Source organism: Lagenorhynchus albirostris, chromosome 5 (genome assembly GCF_949774975.1).
Source record: "Lagenorhynchus albirostris chromosome 5, mLagAlb1.1, whole genome shotgun sequence".
In the NCBI taxonomy this organism is placed as follows: Eukaryota; Metazoa; Chordata; class Mammalia; order Artiodactyla; family Delphinidae; genus Lagenorhynchus; species Lagenorhynchus albirostris.
The window spans coordinates 8,275,115-8,295,386 of NC_083099.1; the positions used below are offsets into that span (position 1 = coordinate 8,275,115).

Sequence of the window (20,272 nt, forward strand, 5' to 3'; positions counted from 1 at the left end):
TTATCTCCTCAAATCTTCTTTCACACTAGCATTTGATTTCAAGAGTTAAGAATAAAGTCCAAACACTTAGGTGAGCATTAAACTCTCCATATTCTGACTACAGCCTTTGTCTCCATCCTTATCTTGGTCTATTCCTGAAACCACATCAATATCCCATTCGGATCCTCTTTTTCTCTCACTCTTCTGTTTTTCTTCCCTCGACTTCAGCTGAACTGTCTTTGACTCCATTCTATCATTTTCCAGAGCCACCTCTGGGTTACAGTTCTATATATCTGTCATCACTATAAGCCATAAGCCCCTCGAGGTCAGAGGCTGGGCCTTATGCAGGGTTTGTGCAGTAACCAGCAACACTTTGCCCAAAATATATCCTTGAGAGTGAGTGGTGATTCTGGTCTCGGTAAAACAACAAAAGGTCTGGTTTTACTTTAATCAATGATATATTTTGTTAAAAATCAAAACCAAGTGAGCCTTAAGAAAGCTCAGTTCCTCTCACCCTTGTTGGAATGAATGCCTTTGAAAAGGAGTGAGAATTAAATGACATTTCAGATCATTATAAATGGTTTATTTATCTTTAAACACAGACTAGCCAGGATTCACAATTTTCAAAGCAAGAAAGGTTCAGGTAAACAAAATAAATGTTACCAGACTAATTATCCACAGACTGCAGAGCAACTTTTAATGAATTACGTTGTCAAGTGATTAAAACACCTAATGGCTGGAATAAGGTTAAATATTTTCTAAGGTGGAACATATAAATGTACTCACCATTGAAATGTGTCAGAATTTGCCTTTATTCAATGTCGAAGAAAAATTGGTCTCCTGTTTGAGTTAGACTACTCTATTTCCCACGTAAAAAAGCTTTACTTTGAAATTACCAAGAGAATACCCACTCCATGCCTATCAGTCTTAACAGAAATCTTGGCTGTCTTTTAAGACTGTTACACATTCTCCTACAGAGAAACACACATCAATAGAAGCTGTATCACTGTAGGTCTTCCTTTTCTTTCACAGGTTAGACAATAATTTTTGGAGAGCCGCCCCTCCCCCCCCGAGTCTCTAGGTGACTTTTTCTGCTTGTAGATCTCGTGTGCTGGCCCCAGGATGGTGGCTGGGGACAGGGGCACAGCATACTGCTCCATGAGACCCATAAGGCAGCTGTAACGGTCCTCCTTGTGCTGTGTAAACACAGCCAGCAGATTCATCTCCTCGTCTGGCGCCTTCACCCGGGCCACCTTCTTGGCCTCCAAAGTTCTCCTGCAGGATCTGGCACTGGTCTGGAGAGGCCCGTGGCAAACACTGAACCACCAGCCAGCTGCACTTGTTGTCTTGGATGTCAGTGCCGATCTTGCCCATCACACTGGGGTCCCCAAAGAGATCGAGGTTATCATCCTAAACCCGAAAGAACTCTCCCATCTCCAGCAGGATCTTCTTGGCATCAATATGCTCCTCCTTCCCGTCAATGCCCACCACATACATGGCAGCAGCTATAGGAAGACAGAAGGAGGAGAAAGCTGTCTTGTATTTGACAATAGATCTGTACCTCTTTTCAGTGAATCTGCCAAGATCCACACTGTCCTGGGGGGCTGTGATGAGGTCCAGGGTCTGTCCGATCTCAGTCTGATAAGGACTCTGTAGGAAGAGCTCGATCAGGTTCAGGTAATAGGGCTGCTCCCAGCAGCAGAGCTTCCGCAGGCGGTAGATACATGCTTCCAAGAGGAAAGCGTCGTGAATGGCAGCCAAACCTATGCCTGGCTTCTGATACCAGCAGATCTGCCCCCCTCGGGTGAAGAATGCATCCATGAGGTTGTCTGACACCAAGAGGAAGGCTTGGAGTAGTTCCACGCACCAGCCCTCAGTCATGGCCCACCGGAGACTGTCAGCATCTTGCTTCCTGGGCTCCGACAGCTCCCAGAATGCTACCAGCACCGTCAAACCCCGAAGGTACTTGCCTCGGATGGCACAGTACTCCAGGACCTCCTTGAGTCGGGCAATAGCATCTCCTGTCTCTGGGTGCCCAGTGTCCTCCTCAGTCAGCACCTCGACAATCTGGGATAAGTGCTGGATGAAATCCTGCCTTTCTGCATAAACGTCCAATTTCTGGTCTCCACCTATTCTGAGGGAGGAGTAAAATACTCTGTTCCCAGATGCCAGTTGCTGATTGTCACTGTAGGTCTTAATCTGCCTTTGTTACGCCCTCTGTACATCACCAAATATGATGTACGTGATTTCAGAGAACTTCCTTTACATTTCCCCATCCCTAACTCTGCATATCTTTTTAGCTCAGAAAGATATTAAAGATTAAAATATTTGATATGAAACTAGAAAGTGATATAGCAGTACAACCTTTAAAAAGGCAGACTTTTTTTTTTTTTAATTTCCCAAACAAATAGAAGAAAATGGCAAGTAAATGGTGAGCCTTCGAGGAATTGGGCTAGAAGTTTGAGGTTTCACAGTCCTAAATCGTCAAGTAAGAGTAGGAGGCACAGATGACCAGTTATAAAGTGGTTCACCGTAGCAATGTGAGTTAGTACTGAATGGCTGACACAAACATTTGCTCTTAGCGGTCAACTTTGAGACCTCAAATGAAAAATAATACAATGGCATCCAATCCCAAAGAAGCACATTTAACTTACAAAATATACAAACTCAGCATGAATGTAGAGAAAGTAAATAAATAAGCAAACAATTTAAAAGAGAGGAAGAAGGTAACTTGACCATTCAGTTGGAATGGTGTCAAGATAAGCTTTTGGAAGGGCTGGGGGGAGGGACAGATTGGGAGTTTGGCATTGACATGTACACACTGCTATATTTAAAATGGATAACTGACAAGGACCTACTATATAGCACAGGGAACTCTGCTCAATATTCTGTAATAACCTAAATGGGAAAAGAACTTGAAAAAGAATAGATACATGTATATGTAAAAAGTAAGGTAAGCTTTAAAAAAAAGTATATTGTGGCCCCAAACATAAGGCAACTATTTCATCCGAGGCTATTCAATGTCAGGGAAAATCTGACTGTATTAGTAAAAAACAGTGTGCAGTAGACTTACTTCATAGACTTACTTCATAGACTTACTTCAATTTAATCTTAGCACAGAATTGCTGAATAATGGATGACGGTTTTTAATGTCCTATGTTTGGAATTTCCCCTTCGTCAACTCTCACCCGAGTGTCAAGCAATTATTCAGTGGAATCTTGAGGGCTCCAGGGGTGTCTTCCTCTCCCCCAACATCTATGAAACACAGAGTGCTAATAACTCTTCTTCTCTCTTATGGATCTGACCCATTTAAGATGCAGACAGAGAAAAAGAGCGTGGAATATTTGTGCCAGAACCGGAAACAGAATTGGAGATGTGGCCCCAAACCTGGTATCATAAAATGAGGAAACTGAGACCCAAAGAAGTTCAGGGATTTGGTCCAGGTCGAAACTTGCATGGGGAGTCACTTGGGAAATCTCAGGACAGCAAATACAGGTCTTTTTTCATTTCCCAGATGGGTTTCATCCTAAAAAGTGAGCTGGAACAAATTGGATGGTAGTCGTCTCACTGCAGGTTTATCTGTGGTCAAGGCAGAGGTTTCAAAGGCTCTACAACTATCTTACACCTGAGCTGGAAAGTTCTTCTGACCCACTTACTGTTATCAAAGCTTAGTACATCTATTTTTCTTGGAATGCAGTTTATTTAAAGCGAGAGCTGGTATTATTTGTCACATCATAGGCGTTTTTACAAGGCATTACGGATGTTCTCTGAAACCTTCACTGCAGTTACGTTGATGATTGGAAATGCCAAAAAAACTACCCTCCATACACAAACACACATGCACTAATTCTAATTAGTCAATTCTAGTTCAAGTGGAAGTAATGAAACATTTCACCATCATCTTTTTTCCCAGGAAACTAGAATATATTTTGGCTATGTAAAACACTTTTTTTATTTAAGCATCTATTATTATAGAATAAAGGCATTCTGCAAAAATGGCATTTAGCAATTCTCTCATATCTGAAAATAATTAGAAAAAACCATTTTCTCATGTAGAAATGTAATTTTCTATGTAGATGAACATAGCCCCATTTGGAAGGCAGACAGATAAGAACTCTGAGGAATTCATTGAAGCATTGAGGCTATGAAGATCTACTCAAGTTGCCTGGCTACATCTGTCCTATAATAACGGGATGCTAGTGTTATTTTTTCTTATAATACTTAGAGACTTGGTAAGTACTAATTATTTAATATCTACATATTTTTTAGAAGTTGCAGTCCATGTAGACATTACTAATATTAGCTGAAAAATGAGATTAAACTTTATTTGAGAATTTTATGCATTAGACCCCAGAAGACTTTTCAAGATGTAACAAAGGGAATTGAGAAGACGGAGGGAGGGATGATCCATGTTTTGGAAGTCCTAAAGCTTTTTAAAACCAAGAGGAATTTTGTAAGAAAAAATATAAATACATGAGGAGTAAAGATGAAGATTCATTTAGGCTGAGAATAATCACAAAAATGACAAACTGTAAAAAGTTGACAAACACAAACGTCATAAAATCCAGAATAATAACAATGGCTGACATACCCTTTGTGATACTTTTCATGGACACTTGGCTGCCTCAGTCTGTTTCAATCCTCCTTTCTCCTCCCCAGAGAGAGAAACTAGAGAAAGCCCATGCGCAGCAGCAAAGACCCAACACAGCCAAAAATAAATAAATAGAATAAATAAATGTATTTAAAAAAAAAAAAGAGGCACTACTTCCTTTCAGATGGATTCACGGGGGTGGCACCAACAGGACAGAGGTGCAGAGGAGACATTGTGCAGGAAACAAATGACAGGGTTTATCACCTGTGGACTGAGGGATCTGGTGTGTGGCCTCTGTCAGTGTCAACTTCCCGATAGCCCTGCTGTTCGTGGATAATGTTGCCAGCCAGGAATGTGTGTGGCTGAAAAAAATCAATGGCCTCTGCGTAGCCAGGCCTTCCCTTTGAAGTCTCATCCATTTTGGGTACCTTGTTGAGACAGTTCACCTCCTGGGCTTCGAGATGTCAGAAACACCCTTCCATGCTTTCCTACAGACCACCAATCTTCCTCCTGGCTAAAGCACTGCTTAATGTGATACGTCAGCCTTTACTTTTGAAGGCCATTCATGAGTTCCAGGAAGAAACTAAACCAAAATGGTCCAGGCATGGTCCCTGCCCACCGTGCTAAGCCAGGAAGCTGGGTGGCGATGCAGCTCGGAGTCTGGACTTCAGCCGGGGCTTAAGAAGCAGCTCTCGGGCATCCTGTATGTGCTAGCATCTATGCTGGTACCACAACGAAAACAAACCAGCAATGTGCAAGACACCCTTGCCCTCATTAAACTCCACATTCTATGAGGGCAGAGGCTCATAAAAATACACACTATTTATGAGGGCAAAGGATGAGAACAAATAGAAAATTTTAATTTAAAATGATGCATTTTAAGACCGAGAAATGCACGGGGAGTTGCCTAGCTCCGTGGTCCTGCTGGGAATCGCTCCTGACACGGGCTACCAGAGGCCCATGAGAGAGAGGTCTTGATTATTAAGAAAACTGGATGTGACATCTGTGGGCCTTTGAAACCTCATCCACTCTAGTGAAGCCAGCTCCCAGAGCACTTTGTGGTCACTTTTGGAGCTTTCTACCTTGTTATGCTAGAAGGAAAATCACAGCAAGTCAGGACGCCTGAGTTCTCAGGCTGACCATCGGTTTCTTCCACGAGCCTCGGTGATGGCTCCTCCAATAGCTAAATGACAGTGGAAACAAGTCAAATGAGGCCTCTCAGTGTCTCAGCAGAAGGGATCCGGTTTCATCTTTTATGTAGAAAATGCTCTGAGCTCCAGGAAGGGAGGGACGGCAAGGTCCCTCCACCCGCGCCCTGCTGCCCCCAGGAATTGCAATCATCATAAACGTGACATCTGGCTAAAGGTCCCAGGTGTAGGGCACTACAGGAAAGCTATGTCGTGGTGTTCAAGAAAATGGTTTAAGACATGTTATGTGCTCCTCCCACCTGCCTTACTCCAATGTATGAAAGGCATGCACCTCTATGACTAAACCAACTGATAAAGAAAAAGGAGAAAGCCACACACATTTTTTCCAGCTGCTGTTATGCTCCAAGTACTGCTGTTCTAGGTGTATGGAATAAATCAGAGGAGGAAACAGACCAAGTGCCCCTCGTTGGGCTTACATTCCAGTGTCAGCGTTGGGGGAGGACAAACAACAGAACTAGTAAATAAGCAAATTACCAAGTATGTTAGAAGGTGGTGAGTACTGCAGAAAAACAATAAATCAGGGAGATTGGGGGGCAGGGTGGGGAAGAGGGGAGATGATATGATTTTAAAGGGTATGATCAGGGGAGGGAGGCATTACTGAGAAAAGTATATTTGAAGACAGCCTTGAGAAGGGGGCCGTTCGTGAGCCCTGTGGGCAGTTGGGGTGCAAGGATGTTCCAGGCAGAGGGAACAGACAATGTGAAGGCCTTAGGGCAGAGACACACCCAAGTATTCACAGGACAGCAACAAGGGCAGCGTGACGCCTCACGGGGGGCAAGGGAGAGCACAGTAGTTCTGTGGCTTGAATTGTGTCTCACCAAAATGCATATGCTGAAGTCCTAACTCCCAGTACTTCACAGTGTGGCCTTTCTGGGAACCAGAGCCACTGCGGATGTAGCTAATTAAGATGAGGTCATACTGGAGTACGATGGGCCCCTCGCCCACTAGCACTGGTGTCCTTATAAAAAAGGAGAAATTTGGACAGACATGCACACAGTGAGGCTGCCAGGTGAAGACTGGCGTGATGTGGCACATGTCAAGGTCCCAACAGAGTCTAGGAGACAGGACTGGAACAGATCCTTCCCTGATGACTTCAAAGGGAACACAGTCCTGCTGACACCTTGATCTCAGACTTCTAGCCTCCAAAACTGTGACACAATACATGCCTGTGGTTTAAGCCACTCAGCTTGTGGTACTGGGCTCTGGAAGCTCTAGCAAAGTAATAGGCAATTAGGCCAAAGCGAGAGTAAAGGGGCAGATGATAAAAGGTCTTCATGCAAGGACACTGGAGGTGAGGTCATCATAGCATCTTGAGCAGAGGAGTGAAATAATCTGCCCAAAGGCTGAGTTCCAGAGCACTGCAGTTTTATGAAGTCTCAGAAAAGAGATGCTGAGAAGGAGCCACCAGTGACGTAAAAGGAAACCCAGGAGAAGGTGCAGCGGGGAAAGCCCGTGGTACTTTTCTATCTAAAAGCATAGTCAGATGGTATGGCACACGCAGCTCCCTGTGGGTACCTTGAAGAAGTCACTGAAGAAGGAGGACAAACAAGTCCCTCCACTTCCTCCAAGGCATACGCAAGCCAGTGAAGCCTAAAAAAACCTTTTAAGTCCATGGGCTTCCCCATGGTTAGTGGAATTTGACTTTTTTCCCCCAAATTTGACATTTATTGATCAGAAGAAAAAAAAGAAGATAATGGTAAAATCCTGGTTTTGGTGTGTAGGTCTTCTGTTTGTGCTGAGTAAAACTATTATGAATCACTAAACAGCGCTCTTGAAGGTGAATCAGAAACGCCAAGGGTCTCAGAATCTAGTTTAGAGATTCATTCAGAAAACAGCTAATTCACTCAACTCCAGGGGCTCCTAATACACATGGCACAGATTCTTAAAAGGGAGTGCTTAACCTCACTTTGCAGCAACTCTGCTTCCCTAACTCCCCATCTGTACGGCCTCATGCAACGGGGAGATTGCTGGTGAAAGCCACAGCCCAAAGCTGAATACATAAGGTGACTGAATGTCAACCCAGAAATCCCATCCTGACAGACACACAGAACAACTTCAATACTCCCAGCTCCTGTCATTCAAAAGTCCCCATAGCCCTAATAGACCAGACTGGCCCAGCCTCCTCCCTGCAAGCACTGACGCTGAAGCCAGTCAGCCTGGGTTAGAATCCTAGCTGGGCAGCTCACACTACCTAAGGATCTCGAACTTGCTTGAACTTGAATGGCCTTGGGCTTCGATGTACGTAACCGTAAAACAGGGATGATAACAGAACCGACTTCAGAGTATTGTAATAAGCATTCACCGAGTCGATAGTTGTACTGAACCTAGAACATGCCTGGCACTCAGTAAAAATTATATAGGAATCTGTTAAACCCATAAACAAACAAGTATGTATTTTTCCCGGAAGAAGATTTTGATGAACAAACCAAAAAATAAAAAGGGCTAGAAAAGTCTTCATATAGTGAAGAGAAACTTTTCAAGGTTTTAAAATATTTGCCTCGAGAAAACAATGTGTACATCAGTCACGACTCCTGACTACGCATGTGTGCTCACCTGCTCACAAAATCCTCACCTACTTTAAAAGTTTGGACTTGACAGGGGCTTCCCTTGTGGCGCAGTGGTTGAGAATCTGCCTGCTAATGCAGGGGACACGGGTTCAAGCCCTGGTCTGGGAGGATCCCACATGCCACGGAGCAACTAGGCCCATGAGCCACGACTGCTGAGCCTGCGCGTCTGGAGCCTGTGCTCCGCAACAAGAGAGGCCGCGATAATGAGAGGCCCGCACACCGCGATGAAGAGTGGCCCCCGCTTGCCGTAACTAGAGAAAGCCCTCGCACAGAAATGAAGACCCAATAGAGCCAAAAATAAATAAATTTTAAAAAAATGTTCAAGTACAATTGGTGTCTTTAAAAACAAAAAGTTTGGACTTGACAGATTTTTATAAACTGTAGAAACGGAAGGTGAAATTTCTCAAGCCACGTTAGCTAAATAAACTGAAATAGAACACTTTTCAACAAAAGCAGATGATTTCCCCCAACATGAATTAGCAGTGATGATAAGTGTACACAAGCCAAATGATTAGCCTTTTCAGGCGACGGACAGTGCTGGGACCACAGGAATCCCTTATCCAGTCCTCACGGCAACCTCAGGAGGTGTGGCCTGCTGTCACTCTCTATTTAAACCTGAAGATACGACGAGCTCAGAGATGTTAAGTGTCTTCTCTACCCTCACACAGCTATGCGTGGTGGAAAAGCAGAGCTGGAGCTCTTTACCACACTGCTTTGCTCACCCCAAAGCCTTCCTTCAGCCTCTGCTCAACCTGCCCTGCAACTCTGGTTCTTCTGTCCCTTCCCGGGCTCCCCACACCTGGCCTGCTGCCCGCTGCCGCCATCCCCGGGGCCCAGCGGAAAAATCAATCCTGCTGAGATAACGGTTTCCTTGAGAACAGCACTCTGACTGCTGGGGAAACTGCAGAGAACACAAAAGGGGTTCCTCTTGTATCTGGGGCTTTGTGCTTCCTGGACGGACAAGCATTTCTATTCCACTGGGGAAAAAGAGGTTTTACAAAAGGGCACGTCCATGAAGGTGGCAGGTAAACTAACACACTTTACTGGTCTGGGGAATTATGATGATTGTGAAAAATTCTGAGGCTGTCAGTGACAATTACTCATTTTCCTGAAGTTAAAAACCCCCTGTGGTGAGAGGGGCGGGGATCATGGATCTGCAAAATTCATCAAGACTGCTGGTAAATATTGACCATCATTGGGAATTTCTAGTACGAATATCTTCCCTTTCAACTCAATGCAGCACCACTTGAATTTCATCCAAAGTTACCTGCATAAAGTAAACAAGCTTCATCACCCATGTAGACGGAGGCCAGCCCGCCTCAGCTGGTGCTACAATCTCTATTTTTTCCTCCCTCATTCCCTGCCTACAATGGAGAAAACTGGCTCAAAGAGCCAGCCAGCTAAAGGAAGGGGCAAAATTTGATGGGAAAGTGATAATTCAAGTTGTTCTGTGAATGATGGGTAGATCCAGCAGGTTCATTCAACACGGACAAATTTTATTAGCAAAACTGCTCATTCAAATTACCAGGGGAACTAGGTTTCTGAACCCAAAAATGGTTCATTCCAAGCATGCCCATTATTCTAAATTTCTATTATTTTCTCAATTCCCAGTTGGATTCTGCTGCCTTCAAAGGCGGCATTGCTATTTGCAGTTGCTGACACTCGCTAGCAATGGCTCATAATTTCATCTAACGGTGGGACAACTAAAAATGTGACTGAATTAGGGACAGCTGTACTCCATCCAGCCACAAAGGAAAGGCGGCAAAGCTGGCGTGGAACCACCTTCTGAAGGGGGATACACAGCCTCTCTGAAGAAAGGAGAGCTACCAAGAAGAACGCCCATCCCTTATTTATTAGTTTGTTTTTTGAGGCAGGGAGAGAAGAAGTTGTGTAACTGTCAAGTAATTGTTACCAAATGGAAAAACAGGAGTCACTTGGGGAGCATTGACTAGGCTGAAAAATCCCCGACAGGATCGGTATTTGGTAGTCAAACGACAAACCACAAAACCACAATACATGGTGGGATCATGGAAAAGAGACAATTAAATCCAAGACGTGTTGAATTGTCTGCTCAATCTTTCACTCTGCGTTAGAGTACCTGAAAACGAAATGGGCTGAAACAAGCTGCTTTCACACCGTGTGGGCCTAATTACCTTTCAAGATTGACACATACAACCTTACCTGGAAATCCTTCTAGTTCTCCTGGGTCCCTGTAGCCTTCCAACTGCCTTCCGCTAGCATCCCACTTCATGCCAGTGTGCAGTGCCAGGAGTTATAAATAAACCTGCTGCTACGGCCCCCAGTAATAACCATGATTTCCCTAAAAGGCATGCAAGTGTCAAGTTGTCAACTTAGTTTCTGAACCTCAGTGAATGCCAGTGCACAATTCCCAGGGCGTGGAGAACTAGCCTACCCCAAATAAACATGCCTGGAGAAGAGCAGAGCGATTTAGCTAAACAAGCAGACTCACTTCAGGGAACTGGGGTGGTAGAGCTCCAACCTGGATGCCGGCCCACACTCTCTGGGGAAGAGAAAGGAGGAAGAGATATGGCAGGAGGCGGTAAGAGCAAAGGGTGTGTGAGCCTCCATGGAACAGATCATGGGCGTGTGGACCTCCAGTGACAGTGGGCACAGGCCTTGGATGTTGAACCAGTAATCACAAACTTCACCCTGGACCAATGACAGGCCATTGTCAAGACCAAAATGCTCAGCATAGAAGACACATTATGTTGCGGAGAACATGCTGGAAGCGAGAGATTCCCTCAACCGTAAGAAAGTGGTGGCGAAGAGGACAGGATTCATGGACCTCGAGATGATCATACTAAATGACGTAGGTCAGACAGAGAAAGACAAATACCATATGATATCATTTACATGTGGAATCTTTTAAAATGATACAAATGAACTTATTTACAAAACAGACACAGACTCACACACATAGAAAACAAACTTATGGTTACCAAAAGGGAAAGGCTGGGGGAGGGATAAGTTAGGAGTTTGAGGTTAAGCAGATGCACACTACTATATATAAAATAGATAAACAACAAGGTCCTACTGTATAGCACAGGGAACTATACTCAGTATTTTGTAATAACCTACAGTGGAAAAGAATCTGAAAAAACTGAATCATTTTGCTGTACACCTTAAACTAACACAACATGGTGAATCAACTATACTTCAATTAAAAAAAAAAGACATAGGATTTGGAGTCAGATAGACCTAGTACAATCACCAGCTTCATTATCTTCTAGCTCTGTGGCCTGGGTACATATTTGAGGCCAGGTGCCTCAATGCAGAGCTTGAGACAAGGATTAGGACATATCTAATTTATTGAGGGCTGACTCTCAAGTAAAGCCTATAAGAGAATGAGAGGAAGAGGAGGACTGAGAATGGGAGAGAGAGCTAAGAAAGGACCAGGTTTCTGGTGAACCTTCACCTCAACCTGATCCACAGAAGCCTCTGAGGCTGAACCGTCCCGTAGAGTTGTCCTTGCCTGAGGTCACAGGAGCTGGCTTTCCTGGGTTAGTCACTGCCTCTGGCTCACAGGTGGAGGGGAGGATTAGGGAGGGTGCTAACCTCCTGGGCAAGGCAGCTCCCGTCGCTGAGGGCAATTATTTGAGGAGGGAGCCTCTGTCAGTTCAGCAGCCAATGCTTGGAGCAGCCGTGGGATGGGCCGACAGCAGTCTGGATCCAAGCCGGATATGGAAATCATACAGGATATAAAGTGCAATATAGATAATTACTAACTGTGATGAAAGAGTACCTGTGTAGTACCCTGGAGCTGAGGCAGATAATCTAAGGAAGATAAACTTGAAGACAGTGGGGTTCAGTTCACCAGAGAGCACCGAAGGATGCTGGTTTGGCCGCGATGGACAGGCGCTGGGCTGCCGTGCAAGCAAGGGGCCTCCGCTCTCGGGAGTGTGAGGTGCAAGTGGGGCCAGATGAGCAACTGATGCTGTGGGTGCAGGTGTGGGAAATCTGGGGGCTGGCGGGAGGAGGGGAGTCACGTAGGGGCTCTGGTTTCAGGGTGAAGACAGCTGTGGGACTGTTACGGTGAGACTAAGGTTGCAGGTTTGCACAGTGACTGTGTCTGGGGCTCGATGCGTGGCGGGCAGGCTTCAGCAGCCGCCCTGGCGCTCAAACCTCCCTCCTCCAGGACCACTCTGCACGGGCAGGAGAGCATCTTCCTCCCGTAGAGCCCCCTGGCGCCCTCTACTGGAAGTCCGTTATCACGGAGCACGTGTCAAACAGCTCGCTCAGAGCCATGAGGCAGAGCAAATCGATGACTGACCTAGCAAAGTAAAGGGGATCTGGATGGGGCACCAACCAAAACCCACTCTGCACAGTTTTCTCCTCTAGAAAACAGGAGTAACATCTAGTATATTGCTGTGCAGATAAAAGATTTTTTTTCCAGTGCATGACACAGGATAAGTACTCAACGAAGGCTACCAATTGCCATTCATATTGTCATTACCGTGTGATGACAAACCATGGAAAGAAACGGTGGGTTCCTCCTCCCCACTGCTTTTAAAAGTGCCAAGCATCCAGGCTACCTCCAGCACTGCTAAGAAGAGGGCTAACTAGAGACCAGTCTGCCCAAAGCAGGAGATATGAGATTCTTCTTGGATTTCCTACGGAGTCATTTAGTCCCGGTAGGATCCCCTGGGAAGGAAAGTAAAGCTGTGCTCACCTTTTAGCAGATGAACAGAACAGACTGGTGAAACTAAGTCATGCTCCTGGAAGGTGCCATACTAACCAGTACCTTCTTGCTGTCAAAACAAAGCTCACACGGTTTCTAGAGGGCATCCCTGGCTGTCTAAAGGTTTATCCTCACCTGTACATCCTTCACCACTTTTAATCAGTAGTTTATAGGAAGATCCCATTATCAGATTTACAGATGCACAGATGGAAGGGAGAAGTAATATAGATAGATGTGGGATAAAAAGAACATTAAGAGGACATGTGTTGCCCAATAGAAGCAAAATCATTATTTGTTCATTTTTTTTAGTCCTATTAATGATACTGCCATGATGACAACACTTAATGAGCTTTAACTCTGTGCCAGGACTGTACTAAGCATGGGACCAGAGTCATCGAATCATCGTAACAACCCTATGAAGTTGGTATTAGTGTTACTCTCATTTATGGGACGACGGGGAATGTCAAGGGAGAAAAAGGACTCAGTCGACATCACACAGCTACGTGAGTAAATGCGAACCCAGATCTGTCTGCTTCCAGAGGCCATTGCTCTTCATTACGATGGTGTATCTGAATCCGGGACATGTGGCCTTGAAGGGTGGCTCTGCTCTGCCATTCCCTGGCTGTGTGAGCAAGTCACTTAACTCTCCAGGCTTCGATTTCCTCATGAGCAAAATGAGGACAATAGTAGCATTTCCCATAGGGCCATTGTAAGGATTAAGGGGAATCATATTGTAAAACACCTGGCAGGGTGATGGCTATGCAAGTGTTCAATAAATAGTAACCGTGGCTGATATTAACAATCATCATAAATTAACTTAGGATGGCAAAAGTCCAGACTCAAAAAGATTTTGCCAACTTTGCCCCACGGACCACACTAAAATTATGATATTTCTAGGAATAAAGGCAAATGCCTGCACAGGAATTCCAGAGTCAACACGGTACAAGTATAAGACCCGGCTCAATGACAAAGTTAAAGGAGAAATTCATTTAACAAATATTTATCGGTTGCACCTACATTTTGCAGACACCATGCCGCAGGCTGAGGACACTGCAGGAAACCACAAAAATAAAATAAAATCCCAGCTCTCATTGAGCTCATGCCTTTGTGGGATATGCAAAGGATAAAAAAACAAACAGGTAAATGCAGAGTCTGTCAGATAGTGATAAATGCTGGGAAGACAAATAAATCAGAGTATTGGGATAATACATGGGAGAGGGGGTGATCAGCAAAAGATTTTCTGATAAAAGGAGTCAGAGATGTGAGTGAGTGTGGGCATGTCAGAAGGAAGAGTGTTTTTTATTTTCTGTGTAAAAGTTTGGTTTAATTTTATAATTAATTGAAGACATATTATTTACTTATTTATTTAGCGGTATGTGGGCCTCTCACTGCTGTGGGCCTCTCACTGCTGTGGCCTCTCCCATTGCGGAGCACAGGCTCCGGACGCTCAGGCTCAGTGGCCATGGCTCACGGGCCCAGCCGCTCCACAGCATGTGGGATCTTCCCGGACCGGGGCACGAACCCGTGTCCCCTGCATCGGCAGGCGGACTCTCAACCACTGCACCACCAGGGAAGTCCCATGGAGGGGATTTTGATTTATGTTCCAGCCACTGCGGGGAGAAGAGACTGTTGAGGAACATGGAGGGGCGGGGGGTAGTCGTCTGTGCAAGAAGCATGATAGCCTGAACTACAATGGGAGCAGTGGAATTGGTAAGAATTTGTTGGATTCTGGAAGAAATTTTTAGTTTTTAATTTTTGTTTTAAAGAAAAGTTTGATATATTTAACAGTGGTAAGAAACAAACTTCTGTTTATCAAAAGACATCATTTTTTTTTAATCGAAGTATAGTTGATTTACAATGTTGTATTAGTTTCCGGTGCACAGCAAAGTGATTCAGATATATATACATATCTGAATATGTGTGTGTGTGTGTGTGTGTGTGTGAGTGTGTGTGTATTCTTTTTCAGATTCTTTCTTTTTTATTTTATTTTTTAAAAAATCTTTATTTTATATTGGAGCATAGTTGATAACAATGTGTTATTTTAAAATAGAGCCAATAGGGTAGCTGATGGTTTAGATAGACAATGAAAGAGAATGGGAAACACCAGGGTGACTTCAGGTTACTGGCCAAAGCAAGTGAAAAAATAGAGTCTGGTTTAATGACATGAAGATTAGGGGGTGGGAGGAGATTTTTGGTGGGAAGGTACAATCAAGATTTGGGTTTTGGGTATTAAATCTGGGATGCCTACTAGACATCCAAAAGAAGACATCCAGTAATTGGCTGTATATGGGTCTAGAGTTCAGAGGAGAGAGTTGGTCTAGAGATACAAAGGTGAAAGTCCTCAGTTTATAGATTTAAAACCCTGGAACTGATAGGATCACAGGAATGCCTGTGGATGGAAATGAGGACAGGTTTAAAAGAGAGTCCTAGAAAACTCTGCTGTTTAGAGCAATGGACAGGATTGAAAGGTTCTATTGGGTACAACAAAGGAAAAGATGCTGTTTAAATGCTGTTTAATTAAATGGAATGGATTGCTTCCAAAGAAAATGGGGTCCTGTTCCATGCTCACAAGGAGCCCCAGTTGACAGCAGTCAGAGATACTGTAGGGGTTCCTCTACTGGATGGGAAGAAGGGGTTAGTGACCTCCAAGCTCAAAGCCAGATAATTGACTAGGAATCCAGAGACATCTTTACTTAAAGGCCTACACTTAACAAGCTCTGTGGCCTTAAGCGACTTGTGAAACCTGCTTAAGCCTTCAGCTTCCTCACTGACAAAAGAAAGGAGCTGGATAAGATATTCTTTAAAATTCTCCCCTGACATCTAAAAGTCTATAATTACCAGGTATCCTTTTTTGTGCTATTTAACTCAGATGTTACACAACCCAGCTATAAAAAAATCCAAAGTGATTTAAGAAATCCAAAGTGTTGCTGATTTGCTCAAAATTAATTAATTAGATTCTTGGAATCTGACAAAGCAAAGCCTTCCCAGGTAGGTCCTGAGTTATCTTTGCCAGAGCACCTGTTCACACTTACCCTGAGTTGATACAGCTGTATTTCTGTGATAAGCCATGTCAGAGCAAGAAAATTTAGCTCAATTCAAATAATATGAGCCTTGACCATGAAAAAAGTACAGTGCTGGATGCCTTGGGACATGGGAACAGGCCTTCTGGGTCCTTGTAATCTAGTTCGTAGATGGCCAGAGAAACACTTCTAGTGAAGGGGAGAAAAAAATGACTACCCAGAAATATAGAGTGATGGATGCAGAAAATCCAAAGAAGAGGTCGACCGTGTGTTGGAAAGGTGGACTTAGACAGAAAAAGCCAGTGTTCACATTGGGGCTGGGAGATGAATAGGGTCTCTAGGCACAAGGTAATAGGAGCCTTGGAATCAGATAGGTCTGGGTTCCAAACCCAACTCTCTTAACTACTAGCTGTGGGCCATTGGTAAGATTCTTCACTCCTAAACTCAGGCTAATACCTTCCTGTTAGGGTAGTTGTGATGAAAAATGTGATAATTATATGGAAGATAATACCATACTGGCATCTGAGAAGGAATTAATAAACCCTAGTTATTAACATGTGGGTAAAGAAAGTGGTCTTGGAATCCCAAGGAAGATACAACATGAATGAAGTTCATGAGTCCCGTATTCCCTGACCTTGACCTGCTTGCAACCTCTCTTTCTCATCTTGTTCTGGCTACTTTCCATCAGGACTGTCCTTGTTATCACATGGAGCTACTTACCAAACCAAGTATAACTTATATTAAAACTCATGTTCTCCTACATTCATACATATATCACCCAAACAAATTCTGCCCTATCTACCTAACACTTGTGCTATTATTTGTCTCTACTTTTCCTTATCTAAGTTCTCCCTTAAATACATTTATTTGATTAAAATATTTTATATCACGATTTTAAGTGGAAATCCAACATGACTTTCCGTAAGATGAAGAGAACTAAAAAGTAGATGCAGTCTGAAACCCATTTAAATTGAATTACAGGTACTGTTGTCTGCCATCGTCTTTTAAGTCTGGGGCCCTACTAGCTATGTGTTAAAGAATGGGGGGAGGGAATGGTTAACTAGCAAGTGTGGACACAGGGGTTAAAGATGTGTTCACATCAAACTGAAGCCTTCTTTTCCTAAATAAAAGTACTGAAAGACAACTGGGAAGAGAAAACTTTCTCACTGTGTGGTTTAATATCACTTAATGTTACATCTGTATAGTGTGCATCTCAGCAGGGGTACAGAGCCTTTGAGAACCACTGTCTTGGTTCCCACCAGCCTGCTTTTCTCTGCTTGTCACAATCCTTCATGACTTTCATTGCTCCCTCGAGCACCACCTCCTCCATGGAGTTTCCCCTTTCAGAGGTAAGCTCTCGGCCTTTACATCAAAGTACTTGGGGTTCAGAAAACCCATTTGGAAATACATCACACACTTCCTCATGATCTCTGTTCTATGACTGTTATACTGGCAATTTGCCCTTGCTTTTTAAATTACTGTATATGTTTTTTTACACCCTCCCCAATATAAGTCATTGTGAATGCAGAATCTGTCTTTGTCACCCACGGTATCTCGCTCCGACACACCTTGAAAACGGTAGGCGTGGGACAAAGTATGTAGAAAAGTGTGGTCAGTGGAAGCACCAAGTACTATGGCCGTATTGGAGAATGGAGATAATCTAGATGAAGACTAAGAATACTGACATTAACTAGGTATTTTTGAAATAAAAATATTTGAATATTGGGTAGTAGGGAAACGTCTTCCTGAGATGATTTTGGCTGCATATGGCTGTGAAAGAGGAAGCTGTCAGCACTAACAACAAAGTCACCATGTTTTGGGGATCCAGCAAGAAGAGGGCCCCATCCAGGCGCTGCTGTCCAAGGAATCTACTGCCAGAGTCTTGCCAAGGTCCTTTATTTGCATCTCTTGTTTGACTCTCTGGGAAACGTGAATCACTCCTCTTTGGACATGTGTTTTTCTTATCACATTTTTAACAATAGGTACATGAAACTCAGCCTGCTGCAACATTAAAGCAGCCATTTCTCAACGTGTCAGAACCCACCGCAGTGGAATTTCAGGAGTAGAAAGACAAGCTTGAAGAAAGCAATATGGAAAGCACTGTATTACACAAAAGAGGGTGAAGTATTCAAATGAATCCTCTCTCCTCTTAGACTTCACATGAAATTGGAAGGACAATTGCATTACTTTCTACTAAGCCCTGTGTAATAATCAAGACATGAATCATCACAGAGCTAGGTGTACGGTCTGCGAGGATATAATTTCATTTTATGCATTTGGGTAATGTCACTTTAGAGAAAATACGATCATGGGAAAAGAAAGCAAGTAGAAGGAGAAAGGAATCATAATTGAGAGCCTGGTGCCAAGGCCATTCCTTGCCCCTTTCTTTCCATTTTAAAAGCTGATGGCAAATCTCTTCACCCACAGAATGTAAGAGGTTTTCTGAAAAATAAAAGACAAATTCTAAAAGGGACTTTTGTTAAAACAGGAAGAGATCTCAGAGATTGCCTGGTTCAAATTCCATACTGTACGGACAAAACAACAGAAGACCAGAAAGGAATGTAAAATGTCCAGATCACTCAGTCACTTTTGGCAAAGGGAGGTCTGGAATGCAGGTCCCCTGCGCCAAATCTCTAGCTTTGGCCTAAGCAGTGCTTCCCCCCAAGGGGAAAGTGCTTCCCCCCAAAGCTCTGAGCAGAGCTCAAAGCCTGAAGCCTTCTCTCCATTTCAGCCCAGGCTGTAGTAATAGTGAGAAACAGGAGTGTAGTGACACAGGTGACAACTCATGAGATACCTGCAGCTCTCCCACTAGCGGTTCTGCGGGTCCTTAGCAAGCATGTCGTTCCATCTGTGACATCTCTCCTTGACACTTGTAGTGAACAGGCAGCACTTACTTCCCTCAGGTCTCATGCAACCACTGACAATGCATGTCCCTAAGCAAAGCTGCTTTTTGTTTGGAATCCAGCTGCTTTTGTACTGAGAGCAGACGTGAAGACACAATCGTTTGCTTGCTTCTGCAAGGGAATTTCAACCTCTTGGAGAATTTGAGACAGTCCACATGACTGGTTTGAATGGTTTTCATTGGAATAGCCAATCTCTGGGTAAGTGTTTAATAACTTTCTAAACTGCCAAAGGTTAAATTAGCTTTGTTTGCAGGAACCTACTCTGTTTTCAAATGGGTGAAGTCTTTTCTTAAATATGTCAGCTTTACTTTCTAGATGAATATACTTCCTTGACCTCAGGAAGTATAACGACATTGTGCCCAAGACATACAAATTATTCCTCCTAAATGAAAAAAGCACATTTTAGTGCTTTACTTTCATTTGTAAATGAACTTCGAAACACGGAAGATATTGGTTTGCTTGTGATGGCAATCACAATGAATCTTTTAAGTAAAAAGGCATACTGCCTTAAATTCCAAAGGCAAAGCTATTGACAAAATACCTAAGGTAAGGAGTTGTAAAAGTATAAATATATGTACAAGGAACATATATTTTATTTTTAAATAAAGAAATAAATGTGTGTGTGTGTGTATGTGTGTGTGTTTAAGTCCTTTCTTTAAGGAGCCATTTCCCTACTATTGCAAGTCTCAAAGGACTGAGTAAAAAAATTGCTTTGCCCAAAGTAGACCTGTGGTTCTAGTTCCTCAATCAGTATGGAAAAACACCGCTAAGGTCCAAAAAGGTGAAGATCTGATGTTTCTTGTTCCCTTGCTTTAACCCTAAGTTCCTCCAAGTGGCAAATTCAATTCCCTTTTTCCCATCTCCCACTCATAAAAAAAGATTCTAGTACCAACTGGGAAAAACAAATTTCTCTTTGCGACTAGGATCAACACCAAGTAAAACAGTAAGAAGACCACCTTCCCTACGAAGCCTCCTTTGACTTTCCTGGAGCCCACGGATCTCTCCAACCCTTAAACACCTTCTACATATGTGTGCAGCTCTAAAGTGTCCAGCACTGAATTGTTCTCTTATTGATTTCTATGTAATTCTTGCAAACTTCTGAAAAAAAGGATTACAATTTCTACTGATTTATGGTTTGTTGTACTTAATAGTGTATCAATGCAGACAAGCATGTAAGTCAGATCAGCTTGATTGAGAATCACACATCACTTTTTTCAATCTTTCAAGTCCTCGAAAACATACGTCCAGAGAGAGTTAAGGTGTTAATTTAACTACAAAGAGAGAGTGAATTTATTCTTCGGTAGC

The 20,272-nt window shown here is 43.5% G+C and overlaps 2 protein-coding genes across 2 annotated transcripts in view; both read right to left on the minus strand.

The window, feature by feature from the left end:
- KCNH8 (potassium voltage-gated channel subfamily H member 8) overlaps positions 1-20,272 on the minus strand; it is a 384,891-nt gene that overhangs the window by 295,077 nt on the left and 69,542 nt on the right. The window lies entirely within an intron of this gene.
- Positions 823-4,989, minus strand: LOC132520755 (farnesyl pyrophosphate synthase-like). The gene is given in 3 exon segments (XM_060149481.1): positions 823-1,242; positions 1,244-2,182; positions 4,835-4,989. Coding segments are annotated over 3 exon segments (1,386 nt in total). The 3' UTR covers positions 823-950.